The sequence below is a fragment of the Cygnus olor genome, chromosome 20 (assembly GCF_009769625.2).
Source record: "Cygnus olor isolate bCygOlo1 chromosome 20, bCygOlo1.pri.v2, whole genome shotgun sequence".
Lineage (NCBI taxonomy): Eukaryota > Metazoa > Chordata > Aves > Anseriformes > Anatidae > Cygnus > Cygnus olor.
This window is the reverse complement of record NC_049188.1, coordinates 7,187,184-7,205,977: the sequence shown is the minus strand read 5'-3', so window position 1 is coordinate 7,205,977 and position 18,794 is coordinate 7,187,184. Positions and strand designations below refer to the sequence as shown.

Below are 18,794 nucleotides of genomic sequence, written 5' to 3'. Positions count from 1 at the left end.
AAATGACATCATCTTTCTCTGGTTCAGTGATGACATCCAAAGTTTCTCTCACCTCCTCCTCCTCCTGTGTTTCAACTGCAGGGCCATTGTGTGCCTCCTGGAAGAGGAGCTTCTTCATTTTACGATACTGCAGGTTGTCCAGTTCTCTCACTGCATCCTTTGTTCTCTGAATCAAGTCTATTAACACTGTTTCAGGCCGCTCCCGAAGAACAAACATGTGCTGCAGAACACACAAATAGGTGAGGGACCTCTCATGCCTCCAGTGCACATACTTTGAGGATGTAACAGTTAGGAAATCTTGTTGGTTTTGTTAGACCTCTTTTCTACACAGGAGGAGAATACCTTGACAGCTTACATTGCCACTATGTTTAGATTTCATGATCCAGACAGATTTCTGAATGATTGTTTTCTGATGGGAGACAACCACCGAAAAATAACGATGTGAAACAAAACAGGGAAAAAAAACAGAAGCGGTATTGCATGTAGTATGAAAACAGGCTCAGTTTAAAATTAGACTTCTTTGGGTGTTGGGTATTTGGAGACATTATCTAGCTGTGTCTCAGTGGGGGAAGAGCAGCAAATAACTAATAAATAATAAATTAAATAATAAATAAATATGTGCTAAAAGTCTTACACTGGTTAACATCGCTAACCAAATGTTGAATAACATATCAGCTAACTCTTACTATAAAACCATTTTCTCAGTTTAATAAAGCTTGAGAATCAAATATTCAAGCATATAGCTCAGTCATAAAATAGGCTGTGAACTGCATGCTCAGTCCTAAAAGCTTTTTTTATGCTTTTTTTTTTTTCTTTTTGAGAGATATTCACTGCATTTCACTGCAAAGGTAGCTACATTTTGCTAATAGGTAAAACAAGTCTTCCCTATGTATGTCAGAAGCAGTTTTTCCAGTCTCTAAATGAAATGTGCTGTGCAAGCATGAGTCATTATTAACATCACCACTAGTTTCATTTTGTTCCTTTGGAGGGCTGTATTGCCATTTCCAACATGTCACATTCCCTACCTGTCCCTCTAAAGTGGCATGCAGCTGTTTCAGACTATAGATATGGAAGGAATACATTCACAAACGTCTAATTTCCATCAATGTTCTCTTTAATTGCAGTGCATTGCTCAAAATAAAACCAATCTGCAGAATTCTGAAATGGCAGGACTACACACCCACACCAAAACCTTTACTGGGTAATTGCATTTTACTTTCTGAATGCACCATTTTTAAAGAGGCAAAAGTCCTCAGAACCATCTAAGTAAAAACATGCAAGAAGGTGATGATAAAACCTTCATAAATAGCATCCATTTTCAGTTAATGCAATATTTTGGAAAAATGGCTGTTTAGCAGAAACATGGCAGGGATAAAAAATCCCCCAAAACAATGTCATGAGCACTGCAAAGAGAATGACAAGCTAGCAAAATTCTGAATGCCACCTGATGCCACAGAGGAAATCCATCAAAGTCACACTTATAATAAAGCAGCTGTAACACCTAGGTTCTGTGCGAGTTGTGTTCACTCAGGGAACACGTCAGCTTTTTGCAACCATCTACCACGTTGGTATCCAGTATCTGCAGCATACCAGAGGAAAAATGAAGGAAAAACAAACAAAAAACCAAAACCCTAAGAAATAAAGCAGGAGATAATCTGCAGATGGTTGAGGCATATTCATTGTCCAGGTAAAGTATGGGGAAGAAAATCTGCCTTTCTCTGCCCCCTTCCCCCCAGAGATACCACTAGAACAGCAGATTTCAGTCCTACGTGTAAAGCACATAGGTGATGGGAGAGGATAAAAAGCCTTTAGGGGTATATATAGCATAGAATAAAGAGGGAAGTAAAGAAAGGCATTTGTTAACTAATGCATGGCAGCTCTGTCAGGATTAATTATAATCACTGGAAGGATAAACTGAGCTTAAGCAACCGAAACCCTCGACATGTTGACGGTCAACCAGTGTCACTTGCGTATTCTCATCGTGAGAACAAGGCTGGCATGGAGAATCACCTGGGGAACTGCCCAAGATGCTGCAAAGGGTCAGTACAGCTAGGAATGCCAGCTGATTACACTACCCAGACCCCGTAGCTCACAGACGTGAAGGCTAGCGGGCAGAGCATCATTAACTGTAACCTAGTACTGTAGGTGAGACAGAGAATGACGTTCTTATTACCACATGGAAAACAAAAAGGACAAGCAAGCCAACCTTCAGAAGCTCCTCTGATGTGGGCCTGTCTTGAGGAATCTTCTGAAGGCAAGAATCTACGAAGTTTCGAAAATAATCAGACCTGTGGCAAGGAAAGGGGGAAAAAAATCCATCTGAATTAACTACCCAGTTAATTTTGAAAGCTCATTAAGGCATCAAGTCATTCACATCTGGGTGCTGCTAGTAAGAAGAGTGGGGAGAAATCAAACAGACCCACCACCTCCTACCACAGCCTCTGACATCCCTAACCAAGCCAAAGCTCACAGCTACCAGTGGGCAGATTCCTGTAACCTCAGCTTCCAGAGAACGTTTCAGCTCAAGAACTTAAAAACATGTGGCAATTCAAGAGCAACAGAAGTTTTGTATAAAAGTAGACACCCACTTATTTCCATGTGAGCATCTAACTTGCCAAATTCTATGTTGCACAAACTCTTCAAGGCCTAAGCAGAGCTTCTGGCCTGCTCTGCCCCCCGTGTGCAGGTGTGTTTCATCCTCAGACTGTATCAACACACCATTCCTGAAATGCCTTCAGACCCGACTTCCACCCTGTTGTGCAATCTGTCACAAGCAAGGCTTAAGGCCACGATTTGTTCAGTAACACCACCTCTTCCCCCATAAGCTAAAATTCCCTATTTCGTCTTTTTTTCCCCTGAACACAGGTTTCCAGAAGAGCACGATTAAATACTGACAATAGCGGTACATCGGCTGTACAGGTTTTCTTTCTTTTTCCATCCCACCCCGCCCCCCCATCACGTAATGTCGGGTTTTGCTACCGCAATTTTTCAGTAAATTAAGTTCTTGCATCTTTTGGTCAGAAAAATGCAGAAAATGAGTTGAATGTTTTGTCAAGCACCAGGGTGTGAAATAGCCTAACCAGAAAATCTCTGAAGTAGAAAAAAAAAATCTAAAAATAAGGTACAATGTATTATGTTAGGGGCCTAGGACTACAGCTCAGAAAAACATAATTAGGAAGTTTTTAACTTTTGAAATCAGTTTACTGTTTCAAAAAAGACAGTCATTTGAGGCTGGGAGGCACAAAATGTTGCTACTGTGATTTATTCTTCTGAAGTTTATGCAACAGACACTTGCCACATACAAGCAGTGTCTTCATCTTCCAGAGCAATACTTCAACAAAACAAGGTTTAGGAATTGACAGTGTGGTTTGTGATTTTTAAAAAAAAAAAAAAAAGAAAGATTTAAAAAAAAAAAAAGAAAGAAGAAGAAAAGAATGAAAAACACTAAACCCCACATTTTTGGCTAGCCTCTGAGCTTCAAAAGTTTACTGACCCATGTATTTTATTTATTACGGGATCTTGCATTCTTCCAGCAGCGCGTCCTGTTTCTACTACATTCTAGACCCTAAAATGCATATTTAGTAATTGGTCAATTTTGTGTATAGTGTACAGCAAACCTAATAAGAACCTTCCAGCTCACATCTTCCCAACAGGAATCCAGCCATTTCAAGAACTCAGCATGACAAAGCACTCCATTTAGAGCAATTCCCTACAACATTCCTCCCTCAGTAATACTCACCATTCATTAGACTGTAGTGTAGGGGATTCATTCTGCGCTATGTGATATAAGGCACTCATTGCGTTCATATTAAACAAAGGAGGCTTCCTTTCCGCTACACACAAAAGAAAATAATTTTTATATAGGGAGATAGTCTCAGGTTTTTTTGCTCTTTTATATTTTTTAGTTTACATCCCTTTAACAAGAAAACCACATCAGCAGAATCACTGTTGCCTGAACACGGAACCCCAAACCAACCCTACCCTGCAATCAGACAGATATGTTGGCATATGTCCTATACCATCAGTTTCTCCACTGCAGAAGATGAAAGCACTTTGAAGATCAAATGCCTCGTCCTCTCAAGTTTCTAAATTACGTGGTTTATCATAGTTGAGTTCTCTGACTCATTTAAATGTACTAAAATAGGAGTAAGTTAACAGTAAGATCTATACTCAGTGTTTAGCCACTAACATCCTTGGTTTGGTGTCACCCTTCTGCTTTTGTTTGTTTGTTTTGTTTTCAAACAAAACAGCACAACACTAGAGTTGCTAAAAAGCTAATAAATTTTTAATTTTATCAGGATATCACGGCAGTGATGTAGAAAAAGCTGGTTACAACAGCCATCGAATCACACTGAACTGACTAAGCACCCGGGCAGGAAGTCAGTAACAGGCTAACTCTTCATACTATTTTGAGAGTTGCATTCTCTTTGGCTCTTCTCTCTTTCAAGCTTGTGTTACTCTTATAGACTGACACAGCATGAAAACTTAATGAGGAAGGAGATGATCTCACTGTAACAACAAAATTGAAGCTTCATCAGAATGTTTATAGGGTAAACCTATAAAGCTCAGCCTCACTATAAACATTCCAGAGAAGCTGGTCAGGCCATGAGGACATTCCTGCACCAGTGAAAATGCAACAGAAAGCTTTCCTTCCTGGGAAAAAAAAAAAAAAAAAAAAAAGGATTAAAAATAGTTTTTTATTCTGCTCTTTAACTCGAATAGTAGCAGTGACCTATGTATCAGAGATCACAGCTATTCGTTGCTGTCAGGGAACAGACTAAGCCCTATGAATTCCTGACAACTGGTAAATTGAGGAATTAAGCCTCAGATGCAGCAATTTACCTTCTCTAAGCTGTCAGATAACCAGTTGTCTCTACTCAGGATCAGACTGATGATCCATTAAACTATTTTAACTGGCTGTTCTCCCTATCTTTTTTCTCCTAACTCACCTGGATAAAGTACAAATCTTCAGGAAACAGTGAAACACACCTCAGTGAGGGCCATTTCTAAGGCTAAGCAATAGTTTGAGAAGACTGTGAGATGTCTCATTTTCTTGCCTCCTTCCCGTGCTTATTCAAACCAACACACGAGATAACCACACCGATCCAGCCTATAATACTCTACCGTCTTGACCTGGCCTCACCTCCCACCAAGTTAGAAGCCATACACAAAGCCTAACGCTTTGTATTGCAAAAATGCAGCGTGCAGTAAGGCACCCGGGGGTGTGGTGGCCATGAGCTAACTGCATTCCTGGAGCACTGCAGCCAGCCAAATCTCCTCGGTCCACTCAGAGCACGATTCTGTCATGGCAGTCACACCCCTTGAACTTGCTTTATATTGGCAACAAAAAATCTCTGCTCTGAAGAAAGAATCTATTTCACGTCCTGGAAGAAAATGAAGTTGACAGTTTGGAATGCCAGACAGCATTTTTAGCTCAACTGTGCAGTTCACATGGATTAGCGTTTTCCTGAGAGCTCCTGCTGCCCCACCAGGCTGCTCCTCCTGCGTGGTCGCTTTGGAGCACAAGCGATGAGATCTGACAAGGATGGCAGGACAGCCTCAGGTACAACGAGCAGGGATAAACCTCACCATCCTTGGAACTTACAGCTACTTGCTCCTAAAGAGCTGGGTCCTGACTAACATCTAAGTAGTGCTGTGTTGTGCTTCCATGAGTGTATTTTTGTTCCTAGAAAATATCACGCAGTACATTTAAATAGAATGCCATACTAACGTAGTCCTTTTCAATTGATGTTCAGCTTTAGGAAGTCTGTTCAAATGGCAGAAGCATAATTTCTTCTGGTTTTGATTTATAGGTTAACACTTCAAATTGGATTATTCCTTTTTTTTTTTTCTTCTGGTAAAAGAGATTTTCTAGCCAAATCTATTCACGAATGACAATGTACACTGAATATAGCTTTGAAACTGTTCACTTATCCCAAACTTCCCACCATTGCAGGACTCATTCATATATCCTAAAGTTCCAGGCAAACACCACCAATTTATACCACTAAATATATTTTAACATCGGTATTTTCAATGGCTCGTTTATAAACCTGTTCAGCAAGTAGACTGTTTTTCAGTTCAAAAGTTAATTGCCTCTCTCACAGAATGTGAACACCTTTAGTGATATAGCTTAGCTATTTGCTTTGTTTATGTAACTCTTTCTTTGGGTACTGAAAACACCAGCTCAATTAACATCAAGTTGGAGACTTGGTCTTTAATTCTGTAGAGCACATTTAGTTCTTTTCTCTAAAACTCAAGCCCCTGAGAAAAGCAGGGCAAGGATGCAAACGTGTCTCCAGCACTGTAATTCAGCTGAAAAGTTCTATGTATTAAACAGTTCTGTCTTATAACTTTTGCAAAGAAAATAACTTACCTAACTCAATACAGGTAATTCCAAGAGACCAAACATCTACTTTGCCATCATACTGCCCTTCATCCATGGCTAAAATCACTTCTGGGGCCATCCTAAAATAGTAAATCAGTGCTCATAAAATTCTGTGCAACAGAACACATTATCATCACCGGTGTTTCAATGAAACAGACTGTTTCACTGATTTCAGCTACCACGAACACATAATTCCCCAAGATACCAGGCATGAACATGGGATACTGGAAACAAGGATCAGTTCATATGTGGATGGAGCTTAGAATGCTACTCAGCTGGGCACCCATGCTAGTACAACCCCCTAAGGAGGCTGCATAATGTTTTCTTGTGCTTTGCCCAGCTCTCCATTTATGAGTATCGCCACCATCTCGCCCTCCCACATTTCCAATAGTTTAGCTGGCTGGCCAACTCTGGTGAAATAATTATAGCATGCAGTTGTGTAAACACCACAGATTCGGTGTAAGAGATCAAAAGCATACAAGGGATCTGCAAAGGGTTTTGTTCAATGAACCTGGCCTTTCCTATGAAAGAAAAAACACTTCGGTTATTTCAACAGCCAGATGCGGTAAGAACATACGAATTGTTAAAGCCACTGGGGGGAGGGATTAAAATATACTACAGATTATTAAATCCCACCCCCACCACTTAAAGTCAGGTTAAATAGAACAACAAAATACTTTTATTACTTTTTGTGAACTACAAGTACAAGGAGTCACAATTTCTTGGAGTCAGAACCTAATTACGGTTTAATCTCTCTTGCAAAGTACATTTTATCACTACCACAACTACAGGATTACAAAGCTAGCTCCAGTGAAGTCCAAATACATTAAATACCCAGTAAATGATCCTTTCACTTCACATAGCCAGAAAGGCTTAAAACACTTGGCTTACCAATATGGCGTCCCCACAAATGAGTTGGCAGGAGATGCTATGGAAGCAGATCCAAAGTCAGCAAGTTTCACCTGTCCTGGCTCTGTCAGCAGGATGTTTCCTGCCTTGATATCCCTGGTTATAGAATACAAATGTCAGTATTATTCCTCTCCAAAAAAGAAAACCTTCTATAGGACACGACAAGTATTCATTCACATGTTCAACCTGCAAAATACCCGCATTTCCTCCAAAGACAAAACCTTTAATCTTTGCGCTAATAGCTTAACGTTACCCTTGATCTTTGAATCTAGCTTGTCTTAAAAATCAACTTAAAATTTCAGCTACTTCTAATGGCACACCTAGATAAGCTTCATACACAGTTCAGCAATAACTTCTTAACCAACATTTATAAATGTTTTTCAGAAAGTCCTAACAGTGCAATTATTCTAATCACTCGTCCTACTAAAATGTAGCTGGTACTTTAAATAAAAGAGCCATTTGCATCCTATCCTTGCTGTGTATTTCTCAACACTTTTTTTTTTTTTTTTTTAATATTAGCATTCTCCTCTTCCCAACAATGTCTCTACTGAAGCTGCTGCAAGCTGTTTAGGTGAACTCAGTCTACCTTGTTATTCACTACTTCAGGGAACAATCAGCACCATACCAAGCACTGAAAAGCTTAGCAAATTCTGCCCTTGTGCAGAAATTATGAACGCCAGAGATAGCGCATACAGAAATACATAGCTTGCTAGGATTTTTTTTATTATGAATTACTAGTTTGGGAGCATATGGTCACTGCAAAAAGAAAATATCTGCTTACGAATATTAAATTTGGGATGAAGAGGATACAATCAACAAGGTAAATTATCTATAAGTGCATGAGACAGCAAAAGTATAACCACTTACCTATGGATCATATTGTGAGAATGCAAGTATGCTAATCCCTGGAGAGCACCATGGGTAATTGCTGCTATTTCCACTTCTTGCAATGGCTTTTTATGAACTTCAGGAAAGAATTTATTTGAAATTCAATATTAAAGAAAACAATGTAGTTTGCAGCATGCAAGTGAGTACTGTTAACAATGTAAACACAGAGAAAATACTAAAACTTAATTTTACTAGGTCCAGCATGAGAAGCAAATGTGCAATTTAAAAGTAGTTCACAGCATAAAATATATTTTATAATCAGATGTAATCTTTCACTGTAAAACAGCAGCTATTTACTATCAAGAGACTACTTTGCAACTGAAAACTACATTCTTGTCAGTTCGGTGACAATTCTCCCAGATATGTTTGAAACTCAATTTTCCATCTAAGTTCCCAAACCCTAGAACTTTATGACAATTCAGACACAAATAAACAAACTGCAGCAATAAAGGTGACTCCCAGACAGCTCAGCCTTTTGTCCTGAAATGCTTCTGGCAAGGGTAGGAGATGAGCAACTTACTGAACACACATATTTCTTCCAAGAAAGTTCACTTCAAGAAGCCTGACAGAAAAGCGACCGTTTAACAAAAGATCTCATCAAGTAAAACCCTAATACTGCTGCAGTGCTATTTTGGTCAATAGGCCTACAGTTGTTAGTAAGCATTAGGATCAACAGCAAGGGTTTTCAGAAATGAATCTTGAACTGCCGTGACATGAGAATCTCAAACTCAAAAGAAAATAAGGAGATGACTGACAACTTACTTAAAAATAATATGAACTAAAGAAAAACTGGGCTTATCCAGGAAAATTGATATTCTACAGAAAAGCACCACATTCACATAAGAATTTCCCAAACTGTCTACATATACTCTTCTCCCAGATAAAACTATATACGCAGGGACCATTCCATGATTCTATAACATCCTACCTCTGTACTACTGATTTTCTGTCAAGTAAGCACGTGTGACATACCTTCTAGTAAGTCTGATGCTGATCCTAAACAATATTCCATAACAAGCTGTATGGGAAGAAATCAAAATAGTTGTTAGAAAATCTCTGATAGCAAACGCATATTTTCTAAATTTTCCCACAGAAATCTAGAAAAAATTGCTGGTGCATAAAATGCAGCCTAGACTGTTGGTCTGCCCCATGTCCAGCAAGGAGGAGAAGGAGCTTGACATTTTATAAAAACAGACTGCCCTTTAATAAACTCCATATGCTTACAACTCCATAGCTTTTATGTAAGAAAGAAAGGCGGGTGAAAAAATATTCCAGAATATATTGTATCCATGAGAAGCAGCAAATTACTGTACTGCAAAACAAACCTATAATAAACAACAATAAAATGCCATTTAGAGTGACCAGCAAAAATCCTCGCACAGATTGTATGCTAAACTTAGCTGGGAATCAACAGTGCTCAGCTACAACAATGCAAGTATTGCTTATAACATAAGCCCCACACTAGCACTGACCCCTCACACAAGAGCAGCTCTCACTGGAATTAGCACTGCCTTCTTGTGTAAGACACCAAGCAACAACACTTTTAAGGAAGGCAAGAACATTTTCAGAGCCAGTTATGTATTGCATTACATACCTTATTCTATATGCATGTACCTAAAACTAATGTTAAATTGCACTTAAGCTTGTCAGAGTATTAAGGGGCTATTTAGAGATTTACTTCAGATTTTGCTCCAGTCAGATTTCAAAAAAAAAAAAAGAAACTAAAACTTTGTCCTACAGATCTATTGAAGCTGATACATGAACACTACTTATAATTTAAATCATTGCTTCAGTGATTTGATTTCTTTAGTACATAATAGTAGAAAGACCTTGTCAATAAAAGGTGCTAAATCACATTTAGTTTGACAAGATGCTTCCTCTGCATAACCAAATGCATCTATTCCTACACACAGTTTTATGCAAACGAATTCCAATAAACCACATTTAGTTTGAGGGTTTGTTTTTCTGTTTGTTTAAATCAAATGCCTGAAATTGGTTAGGAGATGACTGCCAGAGATAAAAACAGCTAGTTGGTTTTGTCACTAAAACACATGCAGAAAAAAACCACCACCAACAACAAAACAGCAGAAGTAAACAATATACAACAGAAGCATTTAGTTAGATAGCAGAAATACTAACAACTCAAAACATACTTTGTTTACAATTATCAGTAGAGATTCAAGCCTATTCCATTAAAATACAATTGAACACTAACTTCTGGAATACATTCAGTCAACCTGTAAAGTACTGAACCGCTAACACTCTCAGGGGCATACCAAATGTTTTGTTCAGTGATCTCAAATATCCAGTAAAGTTGACATACTCGTCTCCCAGGCAGTACCAGTGAAATTCTCACTTTTCCTTAAAGTGAGAAAAGTGATGGAGATATTTTTTCTCCAGTTTTTATTTATATTTTAAATACTCAGTCCACCAAGCTAAACACATTAGAATAACAGCACAGTCACCTGACTCTGCAAATTAAAGGGAAAACTTTCTAAATCTTGTTTCCAAAAACTACATTCAGTTTTGCTGAGCATCCCCAAGGTCCTTGCCCACCCTTATCTGCATCTGTGCAATGTAAATGTTCAGGTGCCTCTTGAGAGCCAGCTGGAGATATTTTAAAGCACCCTTAACCAAGGCAAAAGAAGTGCAGAGTGCAGCAGATGCTTACCCATGCTGTATGTTCCCGCAAATAGCAGCCTTTGTATTCTATACTGTTGGGGTGTTTTATTCTTTGGAGGAACTTGACTTCCTTAATAATATCCTGCCATTTCTGTAGGAAAAAAAGGAACAGAAAGACTTCATGAAACCGTTGGCTTATTTTTTTTGGTCATGTTAGTATGTCATTTATTTATTTTAAAAGGCAGAAATCATCCTTAAATTCCAAATCAAAAAAGTTTATATCAACACCATGATGCTCAGTACTTAACTCCTCAACTGACCTACAAAATAAGAAGTTGATCAATTAAAATGTAGGGGAAGGATCTCTCTTCGATGTAATGTTTTGTGTTTATAGGTATGCGTAGGATATACTGGTAAACACATGATACCTGAGGAAGTCCTGAAAAAGAAGCAATCCTTTTTTAAGGGATACCATTTCTGCTGTCAAATCAAACATACATCCCAACCTGAAAAAGGTGTGGATAAGTGTCCTTTGGCAGGATCAGCTGTCTCTCATTTAACTCTTATAAATATAAAGACTTATCCCTACCAGTAAGTACACTGCACTGGATGATGCTCCATTTATCAGCTGCCAAATGTCTACGTTTTTGGTAACACTCCTCCATTACTAGTTTAGTCCTTACAAGGAACAATTTAACATGAGTTACCTTTCAATAAGGGAACAGTTTTGCAGGAGTAAAAGAATAAACAGATAAAACAAAATTCAGGTGTATGATAAGGGGAACTTTGCCAGTACAACTTAAAAGTACGGAAGAGGCCAAAATGTCATTTTCCAATATGTGCTTAGACACTTTCATTGCTCCCTTGGAGAAAATCAACAAGTCCTTCCATTTGCAGCACATCCACCCATCCTCAGGCAAGAAAAGCAAAAGCTGGAAAGTGCAATGGTAAAAACAAGAACTACTGGAAAAGATGTTCAAAAACAAATGCAGTAGCTGAAACCACTTAAGTATGCAGATGTCAACATGACAGTGTTGACACTGAAAATGTTTTTGAGAAAGAATATCAGTTCTGAAGTTAATCAGAAGCAGAGAAACCTCACCCAATAACCAAAAGGGTCAAAAGTTGTCTTCCAGGCCCTGTTAATCTCGATTCCTCGTGTGTGTGTGGCTTGCAGTCATCGATGGACAGAGACTCAAATGCTTTGGAAAACATGTACAAGCCCCTAGTCTTCCTCAATACAAATGTTGAGGTTAGAGGCACAAATGAAATGAGGGAGCAGGGTAGCCATACTGGAGGCAACTCACTGACTAAGTGAGTCTCAGTACCAGAAGTTTTATGAGAAGGACATTCGTGCAGCTACACTAATATAAACTTTCTCACTGCCGCTCTCATTCCGGCATAAGGATGACCTGGTTGCCTTTGAGGTACTAAGCACTAAAAGCCAAACCGAGGAAGCGCCACTCGAACTTCTTCTATATTGGGATGAGAGAGGCGATATATTAGTCAAGACTTATTCATGATTTCCTGAGCAAAAAAAGCTCTGAGATCACATTAAGAGCGCAGTGCTACATATTTCAAAGGTTTTAAACTTGTTTTAAAAACGAAATGTGCTTATTTTAAGGAGTGATTTATCCCACCAATTATAAAATCTTATTAAGAAAACCAAGTAAATATAAACGATACCAGAATGCCCTTAATGAATTCTCTTTACACAGACTAGACCATAACTTTCGCAAACTTCTGAATACAACAAATAAATATAGAAGTAAAATATAAAGTGTTTTAATCCTGGTCTTATTACTTTCTTCAAAATAAAGAAACATACGCATTGAAGACAAACAAAAGCTATTTCTGAAGCATGCACAGTTTGTTTCATTCATGTGAATAGAGTATTTATAGCTCACAGTAATTAAAACAGTAGGACAAGTAGTAAGTACAAATTATTCTTTCATCAGTACACAGTTAAACAAGTCACTGCAGTGACAAAATAGAAACATGCATAGCAAAATTAACTGTGAAGCTAGAATTTAGGAGTGCTGGAGACACTGCCACCTCTACCTCCTACATATACATACAGACACACACAGAAAGGAGGCAATACTTCAGCTCCTTGTAGCGCAGATGATCAATACACAAAAGGCAGCACAGAAAGCAACGAGTTGTTAGTCAAACTCATCAGTTAGACTGCTTCTAAGACTGGGATAGAGAGAATGGAGGGAGGAAACTATAAATGCCTCGAACAATATGCTTGCAATAAATACTTCTGCTGAAAAAATGGCACCCTTACTTAATAGATGTCATTACCAGAAATAATACCAAATCAGCTGTTCACGTCTTGTTGGGCTTTTCAAGAATCTGTATTAGCACTTAAACGTTTCAAGTATAAAATCAATTATCTCTGTTAAGCGTCTTAAGAAAAAACACACATCCAGGGTGGCCAAGAAAACATTTAACATTTAAATCTCAGAGGCCTACTTTTAGAGATCACTCTGCAAAGGCTACCTTAATCCCGAGCTCTGACAGTTCTTCCCTGATTGTGCTGCTGTTCAGATTTTCACACTCATTCATTCACTGTTGGTTTTTTTTTGCTTTTGTTTTAGCTCCTCCTCAAGAGTCATTTCAGGGAAGGGTGCATTCTGCCTTACTACTTTGTATAATGCAAAATTCTCTCTAAATCTTTCACTGCTGCATCCATTGCTCTAATTCCTAATAAATTTTTGTACAGTAAGTAAAATGGTAATAGTAAGGAAAGACGGAATTCAGAATTGAAGGTCTAAGGGCAAAACGACAACTCCTTTTTTGAAGATTGAATACGAACATAAACATACTATGTGGCCCTGCAAATGTGCACTTCGTGTCTGGAAGCAGTGAGCCCTACTGACGTTTCCCAGGAGCAGATTAGACAGATATACACTGTGAACAGTAAACAAATTTGTTTTGTTTACACGGTATCCTCATTCACCTTTACAGTTACAGGGAAGATCTCTCTTGCTGTAGCTGAAGCTAATTAAAATCATCCCACATAATAAGCATTTGCAGAGGTCAAGATTTAATACGTAGGATATTCTACGTACCTCATTGGACTGCTTCCCACTATATGACATTTTCTTGATGGCCACCACTTCATTGGTGCGCACATCACGTGCCTGTAACACAAAAACACGAGGCATCAGTTTCTTCAGGTCATCATTTCCCATAGGATGTAAAACAAACACACACAGGGAGTTAACTCTGGCAGAAGCAAAGAAAAATCTTTATCTGTTTTTTAACTTTTATAGGGAGTAAAAATGAAAATGTCTTCCAAGGGGTGTGACTGCTGCATCTATTAGAAATCTGTGAGACAAGGTGCAACAATTTTCTGTGTTCAGCATTCAGCAAGTCTCTGCAGGAGCTGAATGCTATCACTCCTAAACTAAAAATCAGAGCTTACAAAAGCAGCTGCGATTCCAGTAGAATGGATCCTCTCTAAAACAGCTTCTCTCCCATCCCAGGTAGATTCCAGACAAAACAGAAGTGAGGCTCAGCCCCCTTATTCCATCTCAAACATAAGCAAAGATGTCACAGGATGCACAGGAGATACCTGCTCTAGCCAGCAGCAACTTTCTTCCCAGTGCTCACAAATAAGCTATCACATCTTGAGGGAAGAAAGATCCTACAAGGATGGCAGCACTTAGGACCCATCTTCAGGTTCCAGCTCTGACTTTCATTTTCTTAGTCTAATAACGTTAGTGTTTATACTGCAGAATAAATGCATGTGGTTTTTCACACATCAACAATCCAAGATAATACAACTTTTGTTTAATTCAGCTCCAAAGCGGTGGCCCAGGCGCCCTTACAGGGAAGGGCCCAGCACCGCTTCACCTTGCAGGGATGTTGGTGCCAACCCTGACCCCGGCCTGTACTCCTGAAGGGTTTGGGTGGCACAGCACTGGGGGGAAACTGAGCATCTCTGATAAGCAAAATCAGCTTGGATACGAAGCCAAATGATATAAATCAAACTGATGTGCATCGCCGAACTCGCTGATGACTGATGAAAACGCTGATTTTTAATATATCGGTCCTACCAAGCACAGCCTATCAGGACAGGGGTTAATGAAGTATGAGGACTCTGCCTTTTGTAAAAAGGGTTTTCAGTCATATTTTAATTCTGTCATTCATTAAAAAACGGCTCCCAGAATTCCCTGTCAGTCTTGATTTCAGCCAGCTCTGAGATGCTGGAACCAATACTATTTTTAGTTTTCTTTCTGTCTGAGAGGACACTCCCTCCAGCCCTGCTGATATTGCAATATTTTAAGGTTTGGGGGCGGGGGGTGTCTGTTTTTGTGTTTGTTTTTTTTTAAGCAAAGAAGAATAAAATTTTAACTCCTAGACCCTTGCTAATTATAGGCAATCTCTGGGACATTCAAGCCAGTGAAGAGCTGCAATAAAGCAGGCAAGCAAAATACTACAGTGGAGCAGAAGGAGCACAGCGCTAACAAAAGAGAGTGGGTTATTCTTCTGCTCCATCTGCAGTGTTCCCGTGTAGTAGGTTTCCTGTGTCAAATGAAAGCTATTATTACATTGCAGAACATGGAGTAGGGTGAGGACAATACCAAAATGATTCAGAGGTGCCAGACTTGCAGTTTCTAAGAAACTAAAACCACGAGGTGAACCAGCAAAATTCATGTTAATTATAAAATAAACTTTTGTTGTTGTCGTTGCACTATTGCAGGATGTTTAATGTGACAGAAACAAAGAAGAAAAAAAGAGCAGTTTATCTTATGTATTAACTTAGCCAATTATCATGTAAGATAAACATATCACCCCCTTCTGGGGACCACTACTAAAAGGAAAGACAGGTAGGTAAAAAACTGAAGACTAAACTGCATTTAAAAAAAAGGTGGGGAGGATTTCAGGATTATCTGGATTTTTCTACTTGTTAATTACTCCCACATCTATTTATCATCAACATTTTGGGCCCAGGCTGTATGCAATGAAAGCAGACTGGTGGCAGGGTGCTAAACATTAGAAAACCCAAGCAAGCCACCACTGGCTGTGTTTGCATAACACCTGGAGCCCCTCTTTGCTATAGGGGGCCTGAAAAGCGACAACCCCACAGCTGACACCCCAGTGAATGTTATAATCATAGTTTTGCTTGCTTTTTTTAAGTTTCCTTGTGATCTTGAAAAACTGGAAAAAAGGTGGTTCCTAGACAAAAGCCATAAAGTCGTTAGAAAGCCAGCTGACTTCAACCAAACCAGGCTTGCTTTATGACAGATATTTTGGGGCATATATCCTCTGAAAACTCCATACAAAGGTTCAAAATCTGGTGCCCTGAGTAACTTCAGCAGCGACACAAGCCAGGCATGAGTAAACAAAAGGTGGAGCATGTCATCAACTTTGGTAATATGTTTTTAAGCAGTTATTAACCGTAATCCAATATCACACTGATTAGATAAAGTTTAATAGTTTACATTAGCAGAATCAAAATACTGCTGAAGAAACTTGATTTTTTATTTTTCCCCAGCTATACAGAATAAAGGACACAAAACATATACCCCCTACCTCTTTTCTTTACGCCTATTTCACCTAAACTGAATTTCTCCCCCCATGCAGCCCATCCCACCACCTTTTGGGTTTCTGCTTGAGATACCAAGTATCATCATATGGAACAGCTTCAGATTCCAGATCTGAGAACTACTGGCAACAAACAAAAATATCATAATACAATATTGGTATAGGTTAAAACTTTGTAGCACACAAATAACAACAGTTTACCTTCTTTGCTGGAAACACTCCCTTATTTAGCAAAAATGCAGAGTCCCCCCAACAGACTGGAGTAGTGTTGATGGAATGCTTACGTCACCTTTTTGCAAGTGCCAAATTAGACTTAATTTCTGTTGAAGTACAACCTGAATGGCATAAAGTAATCCCACTCTTTAGTGAATAAATACCATTCTATAATGAACTGTTAGTCTAAAATAGTGGGGGAAAAAGAAAGAAAAAGATAGGCCTGTACATTAATGACCTCTTGCTTGCTATCTCCTTGTAAAAGGAGCTGGTAATGGGCAAACATCCCTTACCACTGCTACAAAGGTCACTCTGCAGATGCCCCGATGGCAGCATCCTGTTGGCATTTGGGAACGCCATTAGCACAGTGTTTGCAGGTTATCTCCAGCTGAACGCTGGCTTTGCATACTCATGTGGTGCATGCATTCCCTTACAAGTTACAGTATTTCTGAAAAACTTCAATAATATTTCCACTTAGCAGGAAGACAGATTTTCTGTTCCTTCCTTTCATATCCACGCTTTAAGCAAATGAGTGAAATAAAGGCCACAGGTGAGTACTGCTTCATTCGAAAACACTTCCTCCTCCAGATCTGTTCCCAGACACTGGCAGTTCCTAGTTTTAAGCAGGGAACAAAATTAAGAAGCTTTTCCTAATTAGTTCATCTGTGCTGCATTAAATTTGTGCTGGAAGGTTCCCAACATGGTCTGCTGCAATTATTAACAATGAATAGGCACCTCATAAAATACTGACACAAATGGCTTTCTGAAGGAACATTGGCAGGTTTGGCCACACCTCCTATAATTATAAATGTGAAAAGGTTTTCTGAGGAAAATGGTTTTTTAATGAAGGTCTCACAGTGTGCACTTGGGTTAACATACGGCAACCTGCAAATGAGGTTACCACGAAATATCCCACCTCCAGTCGAGCTCTACAAGCAGCCTGGGAAAAACTGCTGTCCAGACGCTCACGTCGAGTAAGTTTTATACAGATGAACACTGGGATTCTTGCCTGCAGTAGGGAAGGAGGATGTGACAGGCCCAAGGATAACAAAAGCACCAACATTCAGGTGTCAAATACAAAGAATGTCTTTAAGGGAGCCTGTGAGGTATGCACGAAGGGAGAGAACTCTGTTTCTCTCAAGGGACTGGAGATGATAAGGAGACAATCAAATCAAAAGAAGTGCATTGCCAATCAGAAATGATGGAGCCAAAGTATGTTTTTTAATTTGCAGAAAAATCCCTACTTGCAACATAACCTAAAAGCACTGGACAAGGGCCACATTTCCCGTTTTTTCTTTCCGTTTGAATGCAAACCCCTTAAAGATACCGTCAGTCTGTGAACAGGCAGACCATGCAGATATAAAAGAAAATACTTCTTCCCCAAGCATCATACAAAGGTTCACATAGTTTCTTTTCCTCAACAAATTCAAAAAAGTCTGTGTCCACAGTTTGAAGACAAAAGGAAACACAGCTACAATTCACAAGCCACGAGGCTACTTACAAAATAAACTGCTCCGAAGCTTCCATGGCCAATCTCTCGGAGATCTGTGAAGAGCTTTTCTGGATCTTCTTTGAAGAAGAGCTCTGCAATTTCAGGGTCCTTCAGGCTGCCCGCTCGGCTGGTTGATGGCATCCTGCTGGGCAGTTAGCCGACCGACTATCTGGGTTTAAAGTGCTGCCTCAACCCTTGGCTCATCTGTATGAATGGAGCCTCTTCAGCATGGATCACTGCAAGAAAAAGATTGCAAGCCTTCACTGGTTATTCTCTGCTCAAAGACACGGAAACAAAGCAGCGGAGGAGCAGCCTCCACTTCTTCCAGAGCAAGCCACCCTCTTACACAAAGCAGCGCAACCTATCTGCCGGGATGTCGAAGTCCCACTGAGGCACCAGTCAGGTATTTATTTCTACAGAACACAATTCGAAATCAAAGCACAAAATGAGGCACATTCCTGCTCCAGCACCTGCTCAGTCCCCTGCACAGGGGTCAGCAGAATCACGGTGATAACCAGTTTGTCACCAGCGAGCCCGTATTACTCCAATATCCCCTCCCTGAAGAGTTACACATGCCATTAAATTACTGGCTGCACTTCTTGAAGTGGACCACAACTGCACATTCAGACCCTGTTAGGGATGCATGGGACCTCTCCCGTTTACACCATGCATTTGCTTTCATTTAATGAAAACGCGTCTTGGAGGCCGTCCATTTCATAATAC

The 18,794-nt window shown here is 39.5% G+C and overlaps 1 protein-coding gene across 6 annotated transcripts in view; it reads right to left on the bottom strand.

Annotated features, from left to right (window-relative positions):
* Positions 1 to 18,794, bottom strand: part of TAOK1 (TAO kinase 1) — a 70,014-nt gene that overhangs the window by 22,271 nt on the left and 28,949 nt on the right. For all 6 annotated transcript variants that reach the window (XM_040533071.1, XM_040533069.1, XM_040533074.1 and 3 more), the window contains 10 exons: positions 18,081 to 18,307; positions 13,885 to 13,956; positions 10,857 to 10,958; positions 9,158 to 9,203; positions 8,165 to 8,261; positions 7,280 to 7,393; positions 6,377 to 6,468; positions 3,740 to 3,833; positions 2,207 to 2,288; positions 53 to 220 (listed from right to left, as the gene is read on the bottom strand). In XM_040533071.1, the coding sequence (XP_040389005.1) occupies positions 53 to 220; positions 2,207 to 2,288; positions 3,740 to 3,833; positions 6,377 to 6,468; positions 7,280 to 7,393; positions 8,165 to 8,261; positions 9,158 to 9,203; positions 10,857 to 10,958; positions 13,885 to 13,956; positions 18,081 to 18,212 (999 nt within the window). In that variant the 5' untranslated portion in view covers positions 18,213 to 18,307. The remainder of the gene's footprint in view (positions 1 to 52; positions 221 to 2,206; positions 2,289 to 3,739; positions 3,834 to 6,376; positions 6,469 to 7,279; positions 7,394 to 8,164; positions 8,262 to 9,157; positions 9,204 to 10,856; positions 10,959 to 13,884; positions 13,957 to 18,080; positions 18,308 to 18,794) is intronic.